The sequence below is a fragment of the Buteo buteo genome, chromosome 2 (genome assembly GCF_964188355.1).
Source record: "Buteo buteo chromosome 2, bButBut1.hap1.1, whole genome shotgun sequence".
Taxonomy (NCBI): Eukaryota; Metazoa; Chordata; class Aves; order Accipitriformes; family Accipitridae; genus Buteo; species Buteo buteo.
In genome coordinates this window covers 58,822,626-58,845,103 of record NC_134172.1, presented here as the reverse complement: position 1 = coordinate 58,845,103, position 22,478 = coordinate 58,822,626, and the positions used below count along the sequence as shown (strand labels likewise).

At 41.5% G+C, this 22,478-nt stretch overlaps 1 protein-coding gene across 29 annotated transcripts in view; it reads right to left on the bottom strand.

The window, feature by feature from the left end:
• Window positions 1-2,825: 2,825 nt before the first annotated feature.
• The window catches only part of ARPP21 (cAMP regulated phosphoprotein 21), a 206,041-nt gene continuing 186,388 nt past the window's right edge, over window positions 2,826-22,478 (bottom strand). For all 29 annotated transcript variants that reach the window (XM_075056504.1, XM_075056438.1, XM_075056455.1 and 26 more), the window contains 2 exons: window positions 4,801-4,952; window positions 2,826-3,638 (listed from right to left, as the gene is read on the bottom strand). In XM_075056504.1, the coding sequence (XP_074912605.1) occupies window positions 3,381-3,638; window positions 4,801-4,952 (410 nt within the window). In that variant the 3' untranslated portion in view covers window positions 2,826-3,380. The remainder of the gene's footprint in view (window positions 3,639-4,800; window positions 4,953-22,478) is intronic.

Below are 22,478 nucleotides of genomic sequence, written 5' to 3'. Positions count from 1 at the left end.
CAGAGCAACCCGGCAGCAGAGGAGCTTGTCCTGTAAATCATTTCACTACTACAAGATGGACTCTGAATTCAAAGTGACAAATTGCTGAGTTGCCTGAACTAAGTTTGGCCAGGTGAGTCTAATAGCACTCCTCTTATGGGGAGTGCCTACAAAATATTTCAAAGGACTGAGAAAAACACACTGAACTTCACCCACCCATTTTTGTTACATGTATTTACAGGTCGCTTCTTTTTTCCTCCTTCTCCTCACCTTCTGACAATGCTGAAACATCTCTGGTTTAATAGCAGAAGGCTGCTAAGCAATCCAGCTCAGAATATTTTTATTAGGAACAAAAAGTTTAGGAGAAAGACTTTAAAATATTGTATCCTTAAAAAAATAAAATTAGAGAATAATTTTTGTGCTTCACTTGATATAGAAACAGAATTACTGAATTGTCCTCAAATATAAATTCTTCCAGCATAAAGCAAATATGTGCACCACCACGTCAGATGTCTCCCCCATGTATATGGTACCTTAATAATTAGCACATTCTCCACAGCTGAGGGAGATCAAATTCAGTTTCCTCATATGCCTAAGGAGATTCAAACTCTTGGGAGAGTGAGACAATCAGAGGATGTAGGCCATTTTGGGGTGGGTGGCTGTGACCTCCTCCTGAAACTGCTCAATTTTACATAAAAAGTTAAAAGTCTCATTTCATTAACGTGCAGGTGGGTGCTACTGCCACAAGGCTGAGAGAAGTCAGTCATTGGGAACCCTGCTCCCGCAGCTACGGAGGTGTTTTACACAAGCTGGTTATTGAACGGGCAGGGACAGGTAAACCATGGGAACTCCTGGTCATGCTCGGTCATGGGATGTGCTGTTTGCCAAGAGGACATCACCAAGAGTAGCGTAAGCACGCGAGGAGAGATTTTCTCTTTACAGAAGCAAGATTCCTAGGCTTTGCTTTTTGACTCCCTTCCCCATCGCAACTGAAAGCATCCCCAGCCCAGCTTGCCATTGATCTCTGACGCTGAGAGCAGATGGTTTTTTTGTTTTTTACCAGGCAATTCATTCATCGTTCTCTGACAAGAAGGAAGATCAATAAGGTAACAGTAGTGCCTCAGGGAAGAGAAGAAACAGGACTTAAATATAGTGATTACCAAAGGGTCTCTTCACTCCAGACACAGCTTGCACAGAGATTCACCCTCCCTCCCCTCTTGTTCTGCCTGGCTACATGCAATGTGTCCCACTCAAGGTCACCTGCGGGTCCTTCCTGCTGGACTGTGGAGCCCTGACAGAGAAGGACAGCCATTCATTCAGCCGTCAGTCATTCAGCAGCAGCAAACCCAATTATGTGTATTTATAGTAATGCTAGGAGAAAAACCTCCATAGTATATGAAACTTTAAAAGGAAATAAGCCATAGAATGCAGGGCATCTGAAATGAGAGCTCAGGGTCACAGGCAAAATTCAAATGCAGTATCTTGACTTAAAAAAAGAAAAAAAAAAATCAATCAGTATGGTCTCCCAAGGCACTTCACCTCTAATTGAAGAGTGAATTGTGTTTACTTACCTGCTCATGTTCTTGACTGTCTCTCAGCAAATGAATCATGATTACACTACAAAAAATTCAGTGTTTGGTCCCATAGGACTGGATTCAGTAGAAATGCCACACTTTAAGACACATATGTAAAAAAAGACTGAACCCTGAAAGATATCTATATTGTATAGAAAAGAAAAATATTTTTTTAAATATAGGTTGTAGCCCTTCCAGTTCCTGCTTCCACAGCTGAAGTGTGCAAAGGAAATGGTACCCATCTTGAAAGGAAAATAAAAGCTGTTGCATGTTCAGATTAACAGTAGTCAAGGGCATTGTAGGCTACTGTCATCCTGAGCGTACCTAAATCATACTATGACACATGCAGATTTTATGCACAGAAGGATCTCAGGCGTTTTCATGATGCATATGCGTAACACTTGGGGGCTCAACTCCTACCTATTTTAATGGTGTTCAAAACTGATCAAAAATGCAGCTTAAGTGAAAAACAAGAGAGGCTTTTGTCTGGTAAACACATTTGCTACTTGGATGTTGTCATCACTGAAGCAGAATGAGGAAGTCCATGCAGCATTTATGAATGAAGAATAATTTATCAGAACAAGCTGGGAATTTAAGTGAACATGGACATAGTAACGATAAACACCACAGGAATTCAAAAAAAGGTTTTAAATATTTCTGGCAAACAACTGTGCTGCCCGTTTTAAGAGCCAAAAACCCAAAGATATTGTTCAACCCCCCCTACTTGAACACGATGGACGAGATTCTTGGGTTGTCATCTTTTTGTTGCAAAATAGCTTTATAGCTGAAGTAGCAATAATTGGGTAGAGTATCTCTACAGAGGAGAATAATGGCTGGGTACTGTGGTTGCTACCTCAGTAGCAATTGATCTTCCAGCCAGTAGATGGGATATTCACTGGACATCTATGTCTTCTTACATTCAACTGTCGGTTGGCCTCTTGAAGAGGTATAAGTTGGTAAGTAGATGGAGGCTTGTAGCTGTGGCAAATTGTGTTTGTGACATTACTGGTCCTAGGGATTGGAAAAGCACAAATTTAGTTTAAGATGATCTGGTACATCATTCATTGAACACTGTCTGGGTGTCTATGCTACAATTTCTAAGTGGTCTTAGCTGTTCTGGAACTGTATGCTAAGACACAGGTACCCTGCCTTGTCACCAAACTCCTATAAGCCCATTAAGCATCATTAGCTTCACCTTAGCTTCACCTAAACAAGAAAACGCACAAAGGAGAGTTCACTCACTCAGAAACAGAGAGGAGACCAAGCAGGTGGTAAAAACATGACCTTTCTCCATGAGGTCAAATAGCTTTATTGTGATTAAGCACTACAATACAGTATATATCCATAAAAAAACTCTATAGTGTATATAAATTATTCCTTCCATTCAGTAACTCTTTTTTCATTTTTGTTTTTTCATTTCCATTACAGCTTTGGTACAATGTGATTTTATTATATTTTTAAATACTTTTAGCTTCACAAACTCAACACGAAGTACAAAACTAATCCGAATCGGGGATATTACAATCTACACAGTGGTGTTCAGTGGTAGGAAAAAATCTTACCTCAATGAATTCATGTCACTAGCTAAGCTATAAAGGCATACCTAGCAGACATGACAAAAATATGCACCATTAACCAGCAAACATTTTTTTTTTCAAAATTTATTTTATTTTTTTACAGATTTTTCCAGCAGCAAATCACTTGAGCATAGTCAGTACTTATGTCCTCAACTGATTATCCTGTTGTGTTCCTCTTCATTTGAAGGCCATGAGTTATTTTGTCAAATAATGCACCGCTATCCTCGTATATCCACACTAAGCCACAGTGTCAGTACTTGACCTGCCACCCTGCATTGTTAATGCTCGTACAGTTTGTCCTGCAGCTGGCAGAAATAACTGGAACGTTATTGGAGGGGCAGTGTGGGGCAATCAACCGTAGGTTGTTCTGTGGGGCAGGAGGTATGACATTACAGTAGACAGGCATTCCAGTGGCTGTAAGTGTTCCTTGACCTGATTGATTAGGTAGCATGATTGGTTGTTGATATGATTGTTGCGGCAATCCTTGAGAACCCTGGGTCATTGGCACCTAGGTAGGAATATGGAGAGACGTAGGAAAAAAAAAAGTAATTACTAAACAAATTAAAGTAGGTCCTGAGTATCCCTATCTTCCTTCTAGCTGAATTTGAGTATATAACACGTTCTGCCAATATGTGTTGTTTTGTGCTGCTCAGAACTGTTCTCGTCCCTGAGGATTTTCTTTGTTAGAGAAGGCTTAAAGAGAAAGCCCTCTGCTCCTGAGTCTAGTAAGTGGCTCTGTCATGATCGAGCTGTACACGAATTTCTGGAATCAGTGCAAACAGAAGACTCAGCCCTGGTATATCTAGGCCATCTAAAAGGTCTAAACCTTTAACTCGATCATTAACCTTTAAAAAGCATTTTCAATATAGTAATTCTGAAGACGTAAGGGGAAAATTTTACCCACAAGCAATTCCCCCATTTCCATCTGGGTTGCTGTAGTGTTTTCAGAGAAGCCAAAGGAAAAGGTGAATGGCTGCTCAATCAGTGCAATCTATTAAAACGAATTAGATGTCATTTAGTTCCTTAACTTTCCAGAGGGACCAGCAGGAAACAAGCACAGGCAACCTCTCACAGGCTCTTGGCATATCTCCCAGAAACCAGGTATAAAGTTGGGGAAATAAGTCTGGGTAACTTACAGACTTAGTAAAAATCAAGCCACTGCCTTCCCTCTCCCCAAAATCCAATAAACAAAAATCTGTCTGGCTACAGCTTGTTATAGAAGACACGGTGAGATCTTTGGCAGGAGTCTCCACAGATGAGTAATTTTTAACTGGATCAGGCAAAGCCCTCAACTTCATTACAGGAAACAATACTGCACTGGCGAAGAAAACCCCAAAACAACCCCAATGTTTTGTCTTTTATCTTTTTAAATTCATTTTCTTCACAGGAAGAAGTATAATTCCTTCATCCTTTGTGACATTTTACCCACACTGCAGGCTGTAATAAATAGTTCATCTGAAGCCTTCCCAATTCAGAATGAAAATGAGGAGTACTAAGAATACGTAAACAGGAAGCAAAGAAACCAATTTGACTCAGAAGCATATTTATCAGGAGGCCTCCTGCCTCACAGTGTCCTAACAAAGTTAATAAGGACCATTCTGCGATATGAAAACTTAATTCAATTACGCAGTCTCTGACAAAAGCAGTCTTTCTTTATGGCTCCCAAGTACCTGATAAGACGACATGGCTGGATACTGCACCATCATGCCTTGCACCTGATTTCCCTGTTGATTATTCATCAGGTTCTGGCTTTGGGGCGGCTGCTGCATTCCCATGAGACCCTGGAACCCCTGCTGCTGGTTCGGCAGGACAGGCTGGTAACCTGAAAGAAGAAAGACGTCTTCAAATACCCTGTCACTTGTAGGGGCAAAATTAAAACTGTTCTAAGGAACAGGAAATGATCCCATCATTTCCCCCCACATTTGTCAAAAAGTTGCTCTATTTCTATAGAAGCATTACTGGAAGTGAAAACTGAAGGGGAATAAACAAATGCTGTGAATTGACGGCACCGGCATGCACACATTGAGCGGGCAGCACATCTTCCTCACGCTCTTCAGCTGCAGAGACCACCTTGAGGGATGCCTGACTGCAGCGTGGAACAGTAAAGCCCTGAACAGACACAAGGTGCTATTAGCTTCTGGCTACTTCCTCAGAGGCAAAACTGCCATTGGCTTCAAGGACACCAGTATTTGGCCTTCAAAGTCTAATCTAGTAGTTTTCTTTCAGGTCACGTTTCTTATCTTACCCTCTTACCTTTCTTGTAATGCAGCTCCCTAGCACGATGTAAACAGAGAAGCTTTATTTAATCAAGAAGAACATCTGCATACACACGGGCTCCTACTTGCAGGGCTTTTTATATGATTAGAGCATATTAAGGGTCATATTCTACCCTACTAGTTTCATGTTTGGCAAAAGAGGAAAATCATAAATTAGGGAGAGTCTGGTCCTCCCGGTTGCTCAGTGGGAGCACGGCTGGCACATGAATGACTGCACAGGGATGCGAAGTTGATGTTTCTGTTTCCACCTGCGATTGGCTCTGTGTTCAAAGTCACCATGACGTTGCAGGTTTTCTGCTGGGACCGCTCCTCTAGGACTAATTGAGAAATGGGCAAAGTCTGGATGCTGCGGAGGGTAAAGCTGCTAATGAGGCAGAAGCGCCGATGAGAAGTGAAGCGCGAGCCGTGCGCTGCTTGGCAAGCAACATGATCCAGCCTGAGAATGAGCCTACCTGGATGGAAGTGGGCTGGCTGGGGGATGCTACCATTTAGAGATGAAGGATTTTGCAGAAAAAGTGGGAAAGGAAAGGAAGATGCAGAAAGATCCCGTCCTTGAAAAATGCTGCCAGCCACAGTCATTATAAATCTATGAATAATTTCTCCTTAAGACATTCTGTGTCCTTTAGCACTCATATTTTTTAACATGCGGTTGTGCAGTGCACTATTAACTCCGTAGTGATGCTCTCAGAATAAGCATATTTCAGGCAAAGAAGAATTATCAGAAGGAGCAACGCTGTGTTATTTTTATATGAAAAATGCATGCCACGTCTGCTCAATTTATATTCATGAATACAGTACATGGTTCAATATACTTCACGAATTGGAAATCATCACCTGGGTATTTCTTCATTATGTAAGAAAAATAAAGTGACGAATGTCTCTGTTTCTGCCGGTGTATTGTCAACTGATAGCTTTCCTTCAAAATCTTTTCTGACGCCAGAGAAATACCAAGTATCTCTGATCAATTTTTTGCCATTAAAGATGCTTTTCCACAGATATAAGATTAATGTCTCCAGTCAACCAAGCAAAATAAAAAAAATTAATTCCATGAGTGGTTAACTTGGCTGGGATATAGCATCAAACATCTCCCAAATGCACCAGATTATTATACATTCAAATTTGCTCTTTTCCTATGCACAAACACAGTATCAGCATATTTTTTAGTCACAAAAATTACCAACATCAGAAGTGCGTAACTAAGTTTACAGAAGGCTTATACAGCAATAATAAAATTGCAAGTCCTCTTCTGCTCCCTTATGCCAATTATGGGGGGGAAGGGAAGAAAGGACATAAATAAAAAAATTTAGCACTACTATTCTGATATTTGCAAGACTGGAAGTTTAAGCAGAGAGGAGTCAACTGACAGCAGAAGCAGCAACAGATAATTCATCTTACATCACTTGCAGTTGTCAAAGTAAGTCCCAAATGTTGTAATGAATGGTAGATTGATGGTGGACCAGGGATCAAGTGACCCTATGTTGGGGAATGCAATCAAACATTGGATCTGGGCTCACAGAGTTGCACTGTGTTGCACTGGGACAGGATGGTGGGCTGGTGCTCTGCAGAGACAGACGGACACCACTGGAGTCAAGTAGAGAGAAGCCCTTTTATTCTCTCTAGTAAGTGTAATTGCATTACCATTACTTTAGTCAGACTACTGCTGATACTCTGCTGTATGTTGGAACATACAGCTGTCTCTTCGCCTCAGCTTTGTGTTCCATATTCTCCAAATACAACAAATTTATTACCCTATACAGACGTGACTATCAAACTGAAACAAAGGGTTACGGAAATAACTAAGTATCTACACTTATGCTGAACGTGTAGGCATTATCTCATGGGGGTACTACAATAACACGTACCTCTGCCCTGAAAATCCCCTCTGTTAGCAAACACTGCTTAGTACATGGCAAAACCACTCCACATTTTAGGTGCAAGAATACAAAAAGGGGATGGGTTAAGAGCTGAGGTCCACTAGGCTGTGGACTACTATTTTAACAGTCTTATTACTCTTCAGGGACTCCAGCAATTTCTCCTCCCCATAGGGCATGTGCACCTCTCACCTCTGCTCGAACATGCAGAGTCCTGCTTACACCCCTGAGAGTCAGAAGACCTCTTTCCTACTCCCTCTGCAAGCCCTTTACAACGCTCTGACCGCACAGAGGGGCCTCAATCCAAGCAGAAGAATACTTCACATGCACTCTAACATACTTCCAATGTGATTAGATGGGACCAAAGAGGTATTAACGTAAGAATCTGATCACATTGTCTCCTGAACCTTCTTTGCCATTAAGGGAAATGGCCCCAGAAGGAGGTCCTGTAGTCTCTTGACCATTTGTTCCCTTAACTTGCGGGTGGAAACAGGGATGTTTAAGGTTACTGGCCTGCTTGTATCCTTGCAAGATGCTGGCTGACATCTCTTCCTCACTTAATATTCATGGCCTTCTTTTTTATGACCAGTACCCTTTGGAATATGCAACAAAGTTATGGATATCAGACCTTGCCACAGAACCCCAGTACAGCATTTGGTCAAAATCCAGCATCCTCTTCAAGGCTCTGCAACTCAAGTGAATCCACTTCATTTTACCTGATAGCAAAGTCTGACCCTTTACTAGTTAAATATATGAAGAAAGATGCAAGTTCATCCATTCCATTGAACATAAAAACCTGACAAGGTACAAAAATGTACTCCAACAGTGCAGAGGGGGTAGAGAGTATTAAAAGGTGAATTAATTTCCTTATCTACAACAAGCTCTATAAGCAAGAGAAAAATGCTGTGAAAAAACAAAGAAGCCCAAGTCCGTTCTGCTAGATGGCTTCTGTTTCAGCACAAATGCAAGGGGAAGGAATTGGCACTCTACGTGGCAATCCATTTGAACAGAAGTTGTTAATATCAGAAACCAGCTGCTCTGAATTTCCTACCTCCGCAGCCCAAATGCTGCAACTCTGACTCTGCATACTACGTAACATTTGAAACAGATCCTTCAGTGTTTACTGTGTGTTGATGTCTTCATATGTTTTTGAGCACTGGCCAGGAAAAGAATGGAGATGGGAGAATTGAGGCTCTGCATAACTGATAGTCTTAATATATCAGCCTTTCAGCAACGTTCATCAAACTATATCATTCTAGCAAATCTTTCTTTTTTCTTTTTTTTTGAGGGCATAGCCTATCAGAGATCGCTATTCCCCCAAAATTCTTTATTTTGTACACACAAAGCAGTTTCAATCCTCAATTCGGCTCTGCCGTGCTTCTGACATGCTCTTTATTTTTCTGTGAAATGAAAATAATACAATGTTCTCAAAAGTCTTGGGAACCAACTGCAGTGTATGAGAAGCCATGCATTGCTGGGCAGAGATGGATGTTTTGGAGCTACACAGGTGCCAGGAAACAAGTGAGAACAGGAAGCGGCATCATGCTTTCTGTAGCAATAAGTTTTCTTCATACTTGCTCTTTTGCTCATTAGCTTTCATACTACATAAAGTGTAATCCTTAAAAGCCTCTTTACTGTCCCCTGAGAACATACATACGTGGGTTATTTTCTAATGGCAGTACACATCAGATGAACCATCCTATTACTGCAAGCTCCAGGGCCTCTTTACTGCAATTATATCATCCTGCTCTGTGTTATCTCAGCTACAAAGGAGGATTTTTTTAAATCAGGGCAAACATGAGAGACATTGTTAAACAACCAGAGGAACAAATCGTGCACAGAATTTCAATGAATGCCTCAGAGGAAAAAATGAGCCTTGGATTGCAGTCAAAATGGAAGAGGCCATCATACCATCAAGTTAATTCTCTGAACCTTTACAGCCTGCATCACCATGCTGACAGTCAGCTAACTTAAACATCCCAGGGGGGAGAAAGACTGCATGAAAGACCCACAGATGTTTTAATTTCTTAATGAGGCTACAGAGCTCAAAAGACAAAACGCAGTGGTCTTACACCTCTGCCAGTAACATCATCCAGAGCTGCAATTAAAGCATGCTTGGTGCTCTGCTGGCCCAGCATACAATCCTTCATGATCAGCACATCCATGTTTGGAGGGACTGTTTCATTGCTTATTTTAGATTTGAAGCATATATTAGCAAGATACCCTTGTAATGTGTGTATCAGCACTCTGGGTAAAGAGTAATCAGCGCTTCAGCTGATGAGCACAGTGGTCTGGCACGAGTCCCTGAACTGCAAATCTTATTGTACTCTTGCCACTTGAACAGAGTCCTTGCATCTAAGCCCATCCAATGCAAATACATAAATTCACAGTGGTTTTGATAAGAAGTGATTTAAAAGCTCATCTGCTCCCTTCCCATTTCACTCGGTGTAGCACTGGGAGAAGCCGAGACGCTGCCACCAGCAAACCAAAAATGCACGTACCTTGGCAACACACTGCAGCAGCCTAGGCAAGCAAAGCCCAAAAGAAATTCAAAAGGGAAACCTCAGCAGGGCTAATTGGGCTAGGTGCAATGCTACACAGATGTGGTCATGCTCCTGCCCGCTCTGCAACTACTGCAGTGCCTTTCTGGTGCCCTATGCCCCCCCGGTACAGACCAGCTCAGCCTCTGCTGCAACTGCCACCAGAAGCACTGCGAAGAGATTGAATACAAGCTCCCATGGAAAAGTCAAGGGGACCGAGCACCACCTCTGGATGCAGACACAAGGGAATACTCTGTGATGTACTGAAAACAGTGTAACAGCAGATTCTGCATCCAGTCCCAAGTGCTGTGCTCGCCGCACATTTGCGGAAGACTCCCCGAAACTGGTAAGGGCTGAGAAGAGAGCTACAAAAATGATCCGAGGTCAGAAAGTGTACCTCTTCCTGGGAGACCTACTGAGCTCACTCCTCAATTTATTCAAAAGATGAAGAGGTATCTGCTGGTAGATAGCTCACAAACAGAATAGAAAACGGTATAATAAAATTACATGGTTGGAAGAAAAACCTAGAACTGTTCAGATTAGAAATAAAATTCAAAGTTTCAACAGACCCTATAATTAACAAGGTGACAATTTACCCAGAGAGGAAGCACATTTGCTATTACCCAAAACCTCTAAAATGAGGATGGACAGCTTGCTAGAAGATATTAATCAGCTTAATAAGAAGTTCTGCAAACAAAAATATGATTAGAGTGTGCTCTGTGTCCAGTATTATTCACAACATTAAATTACATGTTCCAGACTTGAAATACTTAGGAAAAATGTTAGCTAGTTAGCTGTTAACACTTCTCCTATCTTCCAAGGAAAAGGACTAATCTTTTCCATGTGAGACAGGATCCTCTTCCCAGTATCTTCTCCCTGTGATCACATACTGGCAATGCCACCCAATTCACTCCACAAGCAGGGAGTTCACCTGTGTACGGTGGATATTCTAAGGGCTGTTTCTGGCCTATTTGAGTTTACTTTTTCCTGGCTGGAGTAGTGCTCAGTAGGTTTTGTAGGCTGAAGAGTATGATTGGTCTCTATTCGCACAGTTTTGCTAGGCTACCTTTTCCTTTACTTTTTAAAACAAGCTGTGGGTAAAGTATTAAAGTGGCTGGATGTATCTTTTATTCCATAATCATAGAAACTTATAATGCCTATGATAAGTTACTAATCATAGAAGAAAAAATGTCATTGTAAAATTACAATTCAGTCACGCACACATCAATAAGTTTGGTAAAGGTTTTGGCAATTCACTTATTTGCTAAAAGCTCTGAAATGATCTATCCCAAAGCACTTGCAAAACTGGAAGGAAGAAAAAAAGTGAAGCAAGCAGTTTGGCAAGATCAAACACTGTATCTTGACACAAAGAACCTTTTGGTTCTCAAACAGATCCTAAACATTACCTATAAAATACGAGGAAAAGAAGCCAGGTTGGGGAACCTTGCGTTTAGGACACTCGGCCAAGCTGTGGGAGGTACATACTGAAATCCCTTCCCAGCATGACTGAGAGGAGGAATTTGAGGCAAGGGGTTTCTACCAGCCAGAACAAAGCCCTCCCTGCTACAGGGGTCTGTCAGTCCCTCCTGCCAACGATCCTCTCCTCGCGTGAGATACTGAAGTACTGGACTGCAACCAGATATGTCACCTCCTACATGAACGTTGTAATTACCAGCTACAAAATCTCCCCATATACTGCTCACTCTAGAGGAGCGCTGCTCCAAGGCATTGTGCTCAGGCTGACTTCTCATGTCCAGGTGTTAAGATTTCAGTGGCTGCTGGGAAAGTTTTGGGCTTTTTTTTTCATTATGCAGTTAGTCATTACCCGGCCAGTTGCGCCACAAATGATGGACTAAAAGTCTCATGGAAAACATAAAATTAAGCTATAAATTTAAGCTGATTTTGATTTTAGCCTCACCCCAAAGTGCCTGCAGTTTGGAAGGCTTCCACAGAAGACACACTAATTAACGTCTCCCTGCTGGTGTCATTTTCTGTGAGAGTCTGAAGATTTAAACTGCATCTTGTGCAGCTGGGATCCAAAACACTTTGTAAAGAATTTTGTAGTTTAAGCTTGGATCTAAAATCCAAGGCATGCTGCAAACCAAATCTGCTGCAGTTGATCAGTCCAGTCCTACTGTGTCTACTTTCTCTTTGCAATACACATAAAAATGCCTTGACCTAGTAAGATATTTGTCCTTTGTGTTCCACAGATAATCACAGATCATTTATGGGTGTGAACTGGATGCTATGTGAGCTAGAAGGACAAAGACGTAATAGCTTAATGCTAAAAAATCCATCCCTTTCCCCTCAAAACGTTAAGACCATGCCATTATTTTATTTAGTTTTCATACACATACAAAGGAAAAAACAATAATACCTGTGCCTGAAATAAAGGAGTCTTAAGAAGCAACAGGTAACTTGGAGGTATGAGGTGGCTTAGAACACACACAAAACAGCACGTGCCAAAAACCACAGCAGTACATGGACTCCTTTCCCCATGGCACTCCGCAGGCTCAGACCCTCAAAACCAAGAGAAGCCTTTTCACCTAAGTGACTTACAGTTTGGCATCTTTCATTTCAGGTAAAAGCACTTCCCACTCCAGCAGTACAGCAGTACAGCTTGCAGGGGAAAGCATGGGCTATTACGCTAGTTTTGTTTCCAAAATTTAATGACATCAAGTCTTTCAAGTTGTGGGAGATCAAAACCATTTTTAGCTAATGGCATTGCAGTTACATTCACTGAAAACACTTAACACAGTAAATATATTCCTAAACTGATTACAATGACAGTGACTCAAATAATTCTCTGCAGAGCTGGGCTTATAAAACTGCAGGATTTTGAACTTAGAGTCTTGACAAATAATTGCTGCCAGAATCGTATCTCCCTGGTCCCTAAATTGGCCATAGCTTTACTAAGAGCACATTCATGCTTCCCAAACCTAGTAACAGATCAACAGCCACATTTTTTGGCAGACCCACAGAGAAAGAGCCATATTCAGCTGCATTAAGGAACTCAGCAAGGTGTATATGTATCAAAGATAGGAGCCAGTAAGATTTATTATCCCAAGAGAAAGAAGAAAAATTCTGGTTAGAAGACAGCTTGTCTGTCTTCCCCACCCCTCTTTCTCTCTCTGGTTTATGAAGCTACAAATCCCACAAAATCAGTAGTGCAAAAATAACTTCATCCAGCTGCAGAAGAAGACGAAATCAAATTTGGAAATTCACTGCAATTTTGCATTATTTCAAAGCGACCCATTCGCTGGATTTGGTAAGAACTGCTGATTAAAATACTCTGATACACGAGAAATTTTTTTTGTGGATAACAGCTCTGAAATCCCCCACCTGGCCAGTTCTGTCCAACTGCCAGAGCAGGAACTGTCTTATCCAGCTGAACTGCCCCTCCTTGTCTTCTCTTCATTTATCCTTCCTCACAAAGCTACGTGAAAGCCTGGTTTTACTTGTTTTGCAACCCCGGGGGCTGGAAGAAACCCAAAGCACAGAGCATCTGAAGTGTGGATGGTTTCACGTGCTGCTCGAGACAACACGGCCAACTGGGGCCACTTCTCGGCAGCTAACAAACCGGGGAAAAAAAATTTAGGGGAATAACACAACTCCCCTAGTAATGCAAACCCTCCCAGTTCAAATGATGTGCAGGATCAGGGCCTCACAAATCTACTTTTTAACTCTGCTTGTCCTATATAAACCAGAAGAAGGTACACCTTTACAAAAGCGAAGAGAGAGTGCTTTGCACACAGGCTTTTCCTCAAGAATAGTCACTGCATAAAACAAATGGCCTCATCCAGGTGGCAGAAAGCCTCCTGTTAGGGTGTTTTAGATTATGCCAATAAGAAATTATGAAAGTAACACTGCATATCCCACGTGAGATTTAGAGCTTCTTACATGTTAAAGAAATATCTGTTACATTTTCTTCTACCCTTTTCCTATGATGCCAGCTTCCAACTGCTGGAGACAAGGAATAGCATTATCTTTTAAAAACCATTCATATGCATGCTCGCTGTCTCGTGGGGGAAAAATGTTTTCGCAAAGAGCACTGAACTGTTATTTAGAGCCTTCTGCTTCATCATCCAAGCAACTACCTTTAGGGCAAACACGCAAAACCATGGATACAATGAATTTAGGAATCACTTAAAGATGCATACCCATCCCTCAGTTACTTTTCTACACCTTAAAAGAGTTGTTTTAAAACTCAGTGACCTCACTACCAAGTAAAAAGGCCCAGACAAGTAAGAGGTATGATTAAATACTTTCATTATATACCTAATGAAATCACATACTGTAACATCTTCTGAGACTAAAATTTTAATTAAGGCAGGCTGGCATTTTGGCTTTTTTCCCCCCCTCTGTGTTCCAGGGGAACAGCAGGTAAGGTCAAACAAAAAGCTTATGTGATAAAATTGCATGAGAGTGCTCCTGGGAGACCTGGCATTATTAACAAGAACATGAAGAAGGGCACAGTTGAGCAGTTCAAAGATAAATGATTGCATTCAGTTTACTTTTCACTATCAACTGGAGAACCTGAAAGCACTGTTATTTGACAAGAAATGTATATAAATAGGCATCGAAAAGAGCCTGAATGGATAAAAATACAGGAGATTCAAGGTTGGGAAAATGTTTTTCTTCAGTTTAAAATCTGGATCTTTTCTTTTACTTGTCTACACAAAGGATTTCCAAATTACAGGGACAGCTTTAAGAACAACTTGCTTGATGCTGAAAATAAACCTGTTCTTGCTGAGCACCTAAAACCATGTTATTACATGACACGTTAATCACTTATTTTATACCCTTTTCAATATACTTTTATTTTATGTTTTGAGACCGTTTAGCACTGTTCCTATTCTTCAAAAACTATTACAAAAATTATTTGCTCTTCTCCTTGAAGATAAATCTGAAGATAAATGGGGGGGCACTTCTTACAGACACGGTATGTAACTCAAAGCTTCTGTAATATTCAGAAAAGAAAATTCTATTTTTGAGACAAAATCCTTTTATCTCACTTCAGTAAAACTATAGAGGGAACAGCCAGCTGCAAGCCAAAATAATTGCAACACAATAATGCAGGGCTCCATTACAGCAGCATAATTCTGGTAAAGCAGCTGATCCAGGATCTTGGCATTTACCCAGACCCTGGAGCCTGACTTAAATGCATTAGCCCAGACAAAGTATGTGCAGCTGTTTTGGTAATCTGACACTTCTGCATTTTATTGGAGACCCAAAAAAAAAAAAAAAAAAAAAAAGAAAAAGAGTCACTCAGCCAGCAAATGACACAGGTGATAGAGAAAGAGAGGAGGAAAATATTTTATGCTTTTGAACTAAGTTAATCCATGGAGTCACGTGAACAGGCTCGACAGCTTTGGGAAGCGGTTCCCTTTGGCCAGCACGATGAGCAAGAGTTTACACTGAAGCAATGTAGATGCCCAAAGCCTCATCCCCACAGAGCTAAGCCACTGAAGGCACATATTGCAAGCTGGTGGGCGGTTCTTGTGACATCTGGGAGGTCCCTAATAGCACCAGGGAAAAAACAAGTATAATAAAATAAATAAAAACCCAAATATATATCCTTCTGCTCTCAGCCCCTGCCCGCCCATCCCACTGGTGTTAATGAGAGTTAATGCAGAGCCATAGGCAGGCCAATAGATTGTTCTGGAGAATTTGTGGTTTGCTCTTAAGATAGCTTCACTGCTTAAAGACCAAACTAGGTGCAAGCCTAGTCCTAGCTCTTACTATGGCCATAGACAGTTATACTGCCGTAGTCTGCCGCAATTCCTCTTCATAGGATTTTTGAATAGCTAATATACAACTAAAACACCGATATAAAAACTCACTAGTGTTGACAGGAAGATTCCTTTGGCATATGACATGCTGTAGGTATTGCCTCACATTGAAAAGTGGCAGCTGGAGAGATGCCCTTGCCAGCAAAATGTTATAGAGAGTTTTCATTTAGAATGACTACATAACATTATGTTCAGAATTCTGCTGAATTCAGAGACAAAGTGTCCATACGTTCTTGCAGAAAAACTGAATTTTCTTTAAAGCTAAGACTTACAGCGAACTGTGAAGAAATTAAGCTTATGAGTAACAATTTTATTACTATTACTTTCAGAAAAAAACCCCAAACCCATAGCTTTGGCTGAAGACTGCAAGAACAAACTGCTCTTTTCTCATCTCTCTACCCAGAAAACTGTACTTTGCAGAATTGCAAAATGTAACCTTTGTTACAAATGTATTCATTTTCACATGGGAATATTTTTCATGCAAAATGGAAACTTCTTGTAGTTCAGGGCAGGAATATCAATACTGTAAGCTGGTACAAACTTACACTTGGTATAAATTCAAACCCTTATTAAAAAAAATTGGCAATAACTTAACTCTTGGTATGCATACACATACACACACACGCACACACACGTGTATCTGTATCAGTGGAAGCAAATATCAAATAAAATGGAGACCTAAAAAAGTTGAATAGCAGCCTGTTTGTTGCAACCACTGAGCTCTAACCTAACCACCCGCTTTAACGGTGGGATGCAGGGCATGTGACAGCTCCAGATTGCGCGATGCAGCGGTCCAGCACAGGGCTTGCCCAGGAGAGTTCATATAAATAATGAAAGCAGTCAAGTAACATCAACTCAAGATAGTCCACTGGAGAGACTTTTCTTTGTGATTGCATCGGAATGATTTCTTCACCTGAGTCAGGTGGCAATAGGATCATTTTCCCCACTGAGTATAACAAGCCTGGCCTTTCCAAGGACAGTAGACTTACAGCTGTTATTTCCAGCCAAAAGTACCTGCAGACACAAGTGACAGGGCTCAAGATATAGGAAGATAGTAATAAATGTCCACGTTATTTATCATCAGCTAGGCTACACGAACTGACTGTGCCCAACTGCTCTGTGCTGAATGCAAAGCAAAGCAGGAGGTGGACTAAGCCTTCATGCATAGAGCAGGCTGGAAGAACATACGGTCAAGTCGATGCAGTTCACAAGATGAACACTACCCTATCTAATACTCCCTCTATCTACCTGTGTCTGCATTTGCATTCTGTTATATAAAATGGTTCCTGGCCACAGTATAACAATTATTTGCAATATCCACTGTTTTTGTCAGCAAAGCCGTAAGAACTGTGTGCAGTGGGACAGCTAGCCACCCAAGCAAAATTAACTGTGATCGAAAACCAGAACAAATACAAAACCCACAGGATCAGATTTTCCACGCAATCTGTGAACCCACAGATTCACTGAATTTCAGCAGGTCCATCTCTACATTACCCTAGTTTGATTTTCTGGATTGCCGCCAAATAAATAACAGCAGGTCTGAGCAAACAACTTGTTGATTCCCCCATGTATTGATCTCTAACTTAGCTCTTGGTATTGCTGAAAAATCTACAAGCACAAGCCCAGGGTGAACCTCCACCATGCCAGCTACCGTGCAAACTTCAAAAAACAGCTGCAGTCTGAATAGACAAGACAGCTGGAGATGGAAAAATAAGCACCCAGGAGAAATAACTTGCCCAGAGAAAAACAGCAGAACTACACAAAACTTTTCTGGACAATACACCAAAATCTCTGTGCGCTGCCTCAGAGAGCACTAGTGCTTAGAGCCCCATCCTGAGCAAAGAGTGCTCGGCCAGATTGCTGCTCACCAGCACAGTCACAGAGATGATGGTCCATGTGCTCTTGCTGTTTCTGCCACGCCGTTTGCTTCCACGCAGCTTCAGGTACAGGCTCCTGCCCACACCCTATGTATTGGAGGAAGGCTGCAGTGTGCGCTGGTGCTGCCCGGTTCACCGTACTGTGTTGCATTTTATGGAGGGCAGAATGGGGTAAATTACTGCTAGCAGCATAATCATTAATCATCTCTCATTAATCATCTATGCTTTTCACCCCTGCAAGCTGGGCTTTGTTTTGTGGCTCAGCCTCAAGACGAGTTTTCATAAACGCGACACCAACTGTAAATAACATCTGCAACAAAGGCACGCGCCACTGCCTGATGGCACTCTTCCTCCTCACTGCTTCTGCATATACCTATAGGTTAACGTATCAAATCACTGAGCAAAAGGACTTGCGCTTGTTTATTTACCTATAACATAAGGGCACAGCAAGTTATGGGCTACATCCCCCAGCCAGATGCAAACAGACACAAGGATGATACTGAAGCCAACAGGACTATGATGGAGCATATGTCTGCCCATATGGGTCCAACTGCAAAAATCACATCTTTTCCAAGTGCGCCCATGCAGAATGTAATCCAAAGACTATTGGGGTTAGCAATCAACTTTAACCAGCTTTACACCATACTAGGAGCACTCGACTGCAACATAGTGATTACTCTGGCCCCTATACAGCAGAGCACTTAAGCATTTGCTTAACTTTTAAGCATATGAGCCAATTTCTTGATTTCAGAGCAATGATTTACAGGCTTGAGTACACTTCTGGACTGAGGCCAGGAAACTCAGCCCCTTGAAGGAAGGGGTCTCCAATGGGTGAGATACTGACACATTTATTCACATTTATTCTTATCATCCTTTAAAAGGCTTCTGAGAAACTTGACCAGGCAGGTAGCCATCAACCTAAGGAAAAAGAGGCTCCATTCCAATAAAATTCAGTTCTACAATATATGACATGAAATCATTTCTCAACTTTCCTTTTCCACAGCCACTGTTTAATCCACAAGCTGGAAAGTGGGGCAAGATGGGACTGAGCCTGCATTCACACATGGCCCAATGCACACATGTGTACATACATGAAAGTGCCATTAGACTAAGTATTGGCTATGTGTCAAGAGATACTGGCAAATAATAAACCAAATGACAACCAGGGATGAGTCTAACCCACTTCACTTTTGTGGCACAGGCACAAGTGCTCCCAGTCATGTTGATTTTGCAATTAAACCCTCTAGTTTACTAGTAGATCCTAGTTTACTTCTCTTGTCTTTCTTAATTAAAAAGACCTGTTAAGGAAATTGGGTTAGGCCTTTTCTGCTACTAAAGCAATCATTATCATTAAGACCCTCCACTCCCATTACCCCTTGAAGTACCAGGTAAAAGACATATAATATACCTACATGTACTTTGTATCAGTCTCTGTTCTAGGCATCCGCTCTATTCTATATCACTGCAGAAATGCAAACGCCGATTGCAATTCTGCCATAGGTACAAAAGCAATACATCAGATTACTGCACTAAAACTGGGCTGTATCTTCCAGCTAAACCTTTTTCTTGGAAGGAGAGGAACAGCAAATTCTACAGAGGTAATCACTCCAGTGCCTGTTTAGCTTCACCTGTGGCCAAATTCATCTTACAAAGGAGGGAACAAGTGAGTAAAAGCCAAAAATGTCTGAAAAAGTAAAACCATTCCCTTTTGACACTCCAAATAGAACACTACTAATTTCTAAGACTTCAAAGATTTTGTTCCGTTTACATTTTAAAAATACTTTAAATGAAATGAAACAGTTTAATTGTCCATAGGCAATTTAAAGCTTTTATTTCATCTTCTGGGTTGCCTTGGGGGGGAATCGTCTCATTTCAAAGGAATTTGAGATTTTTTTTTGTTTGTTTTAATTGGCCAAGGAATCTGCAAAATAACTCATTCATACAGTTTTATAAACTCTTTTGATAAATCAGGCAGCTAAATCTGCAAAGCATGCCGATCTCCATATTACAGGCAAACGTATTTTCAACTTTTGCATTGGGTGGGCAGAATAATATGAACTACATTTTCTTAAAAAAGAAAAAAGGGGAATTCATGGTGGAGGTAAACTTTCACCTTTGCCTTTTCTAAGAAGGGTTTAGTGGCACTTTTGAAAACAAGAATATTAACACCTGAACACAAGTTCCTTGTGTATTCACAAAACAAATGAACAGATACGACTGTTGGCAGCAAGCTTTTCTGCACAGCTGTGTCAAGACATCTTGGCCCAAAGACGGCGGGAGAAAGAGAAGAGGGAGAGGGAGGATGCAGGTGGCTTCAGAAGACACTGCTTGGTTTCTATATTGATTCCCAAGTCCTTCTGCCAAGTTGGCCAACAGGCTGACAGCAGTGCTTGGGACATGGGCAGACGTCACTTTGCCAGTCCCTGCCTCGCTCACGCTAGTGGCATTTTTCCTGTGGGCTTGAGCAAGCCTGGAATCAGGCCTGTGGTCAACAGATGTCAAAGTGTTCAGCCAAAGCATGGTTTAATTCAGCTGCATGGAAATAAACCTCTATGCCCTTGCTCATGTCCAGCTTTCACTGCAGAGCATGTTAGTCAGTTGGAAAACTCCCGCTATAGCTGGTCCAGTGTTATCGCTGCATGAGGATATTTTGGTTAACCCAACTAGTGCAACAGCCTGAGAAAGCTGATCTGTCAAGCAAAAGCGTTGTATGCAGACTTGCACTGCGAAACCCATAGGATCAGTCCTGATCCCTTTACCTCCCCTCAAGGCATCTGCAACTGTGCAACTCTAAATGATACAAAATTTACTTTCCTTAGTGAAAAAACCCAAAGCATAGCACAAATTTAAATGGAGAGTCTCCTGAATATTTGTGCTTTGCCTGCTGTGGGTCTCTCCAGGGTGATGTCTGCTCTCAGAAATCACCGGGGTAGAGCTGCCACGGAGCATTTGCTGCCACATGGCACACTTTTAATAGTTTGCAACCCCAGCAAAGCTGTGTTTACGGTCTTCATGGCCAAAGGTATTTGCAGAGTCTGAACTCGTGAGCAATGCTAGCTAAGCATTCTGAGCTATGGAAAATGCACAATAAAGACCATAAACATATGGAGTCTTCCACTCAGCATAAATACTGAAGATCAGCCTGGGTGTGTGGTCAAGGTAGATTTGAGAGCCAGCAGCAGAACTTTTTCCTTGCATACATCATAAATATTGATAGCTTTGTGCTTGCCTGGGACATAGCACACCCTGAGTGCATTACTTCTTTCTGTGTATTAGTTTTCTCATCTGTAAAATAAGGTTTTGAGGGGTGACTTCTTCATGAGACATTCTGAAATCCAGCAGTGCTGAGAAGTGCTATATACTCAATTAATAAAGGCAGTGGAAAAACAGCTGATGTCCAATATAATATATAATATGAAGAGACCTTTGAGTGCTGAATTTGCTAAGAGTTATGTACAGAGCTTTGCAAAATTTTCAGTTGGATGAAGAACCCTACTTTGATCCAAAAAAGATGGGTGTTTTTCTCTGTCAGCACCTGCAAGGGTAAGGCCAAATTCCCACAGCCCAAAGTCTGCCAATACAGGCAGGGAAGTGAGGAAGAGGGCATAGTAAGAGTCATTTGCCAGAGCACAAGTCTTAATTAGAGGTGTCTGCAAATCAGAGATTTGCCAGCAAACCAATATGAATGGACATTTCAAAATTAATATCGAAGGGTTTGCAAAGGCTTTGCAATGCTTGCTAAAAGGCAACTGCCAGCTCCCCAGGCTCAGACGAGGTGGGAGATGTCTTCTGTGGGAAGAGCAGGTTTCTTAGTGGTTTCTCACAGAATCACAAGTATCCTCCATCCTTAGCTCCTCTGAGCGTATGAAATGAGCTATGCACATGGGCAGGAGTATATATGAATTCCTATACACGCAATCATTGAACTTAATGCAGCACCAGCAATCATCCAAGTTGACCTTAGGCTAAAATACTTGTTTCTTGCTTACACAGTCTGGATGAGGTAACTGATTACATATACTTCTTCTGGGGCTGCTCAAAGTCAAACCGCAAAGCAGCTGTCAGAAATGTCTCTCCATGTAAAATTTACAACATGCCTTTCTGAAGTGGTAGCTGATGTGCCTAGCCAATCCACCAAAAATGTCTGTGTAGCTAAAATTTTTGAAAAGAGAAAATCACGGGATCTGCAAACACATCTGCAGAACGTTCTTTAGCAACTACTGCTCATTCCAAGTGCAAACCTTGAGAATAAACACTAACTTCTGTAGTTGAAAAAGGACAAATGTAAGTCATACCTTTAGACTACTCCTCATGAAAAAGAACTCAGTCTACACCTATAAATTTTCCTTACAGTAGAGCCATTGTTCAATTTTAAACAATTAGCATAACTTCTTCAAACTAAAAAAACCCAGATGAATATAATCTTCACATTTTAGCAAATATATCTGCTGGGAATAAATGATTTTATAATTATAAAGTCAGACTACTTTATAGACCTTGTTCTCATATTGTGGAATGAGCTATTGCATCAATTAAAAGGAAAACACTTTTTTTTCCATCATAGGAAAAGCCATGGCAAATTGGTTCATAAATATTCACTGGTATTTTAGGCATGGCCATAAAAAGAAGGCATTTTACTGGCTGTCCTGGAAACAGCGCATTTAATGCATCCCCAAGAAAGGAGAGCTGAGGAGAGGCTCGTGTTGCAAGGAGTAGCAGTGAGGTCCTGAAGCAGCCACGGGTCACACTGATAAACACATCTACCACTGTGGCAGGAGAAGAAAAATATGATGGATGAGCTTGTGTCTGTCCAGAGCTTTCAGCGAAGTTTCCAGGAACCTGCCTGGCAGGGAGACTGAGCTGGCGGATGGGAGCATTCCTACCCAACGGGACAGGGACAAGGACAGGGCAAGCAGATGGCATGAGCACAGCTGGTCCTTGCCCAGGAGAGTGGGTCTAGCTGCTGAAACACAACTTCCCCTCTCCCCAGCC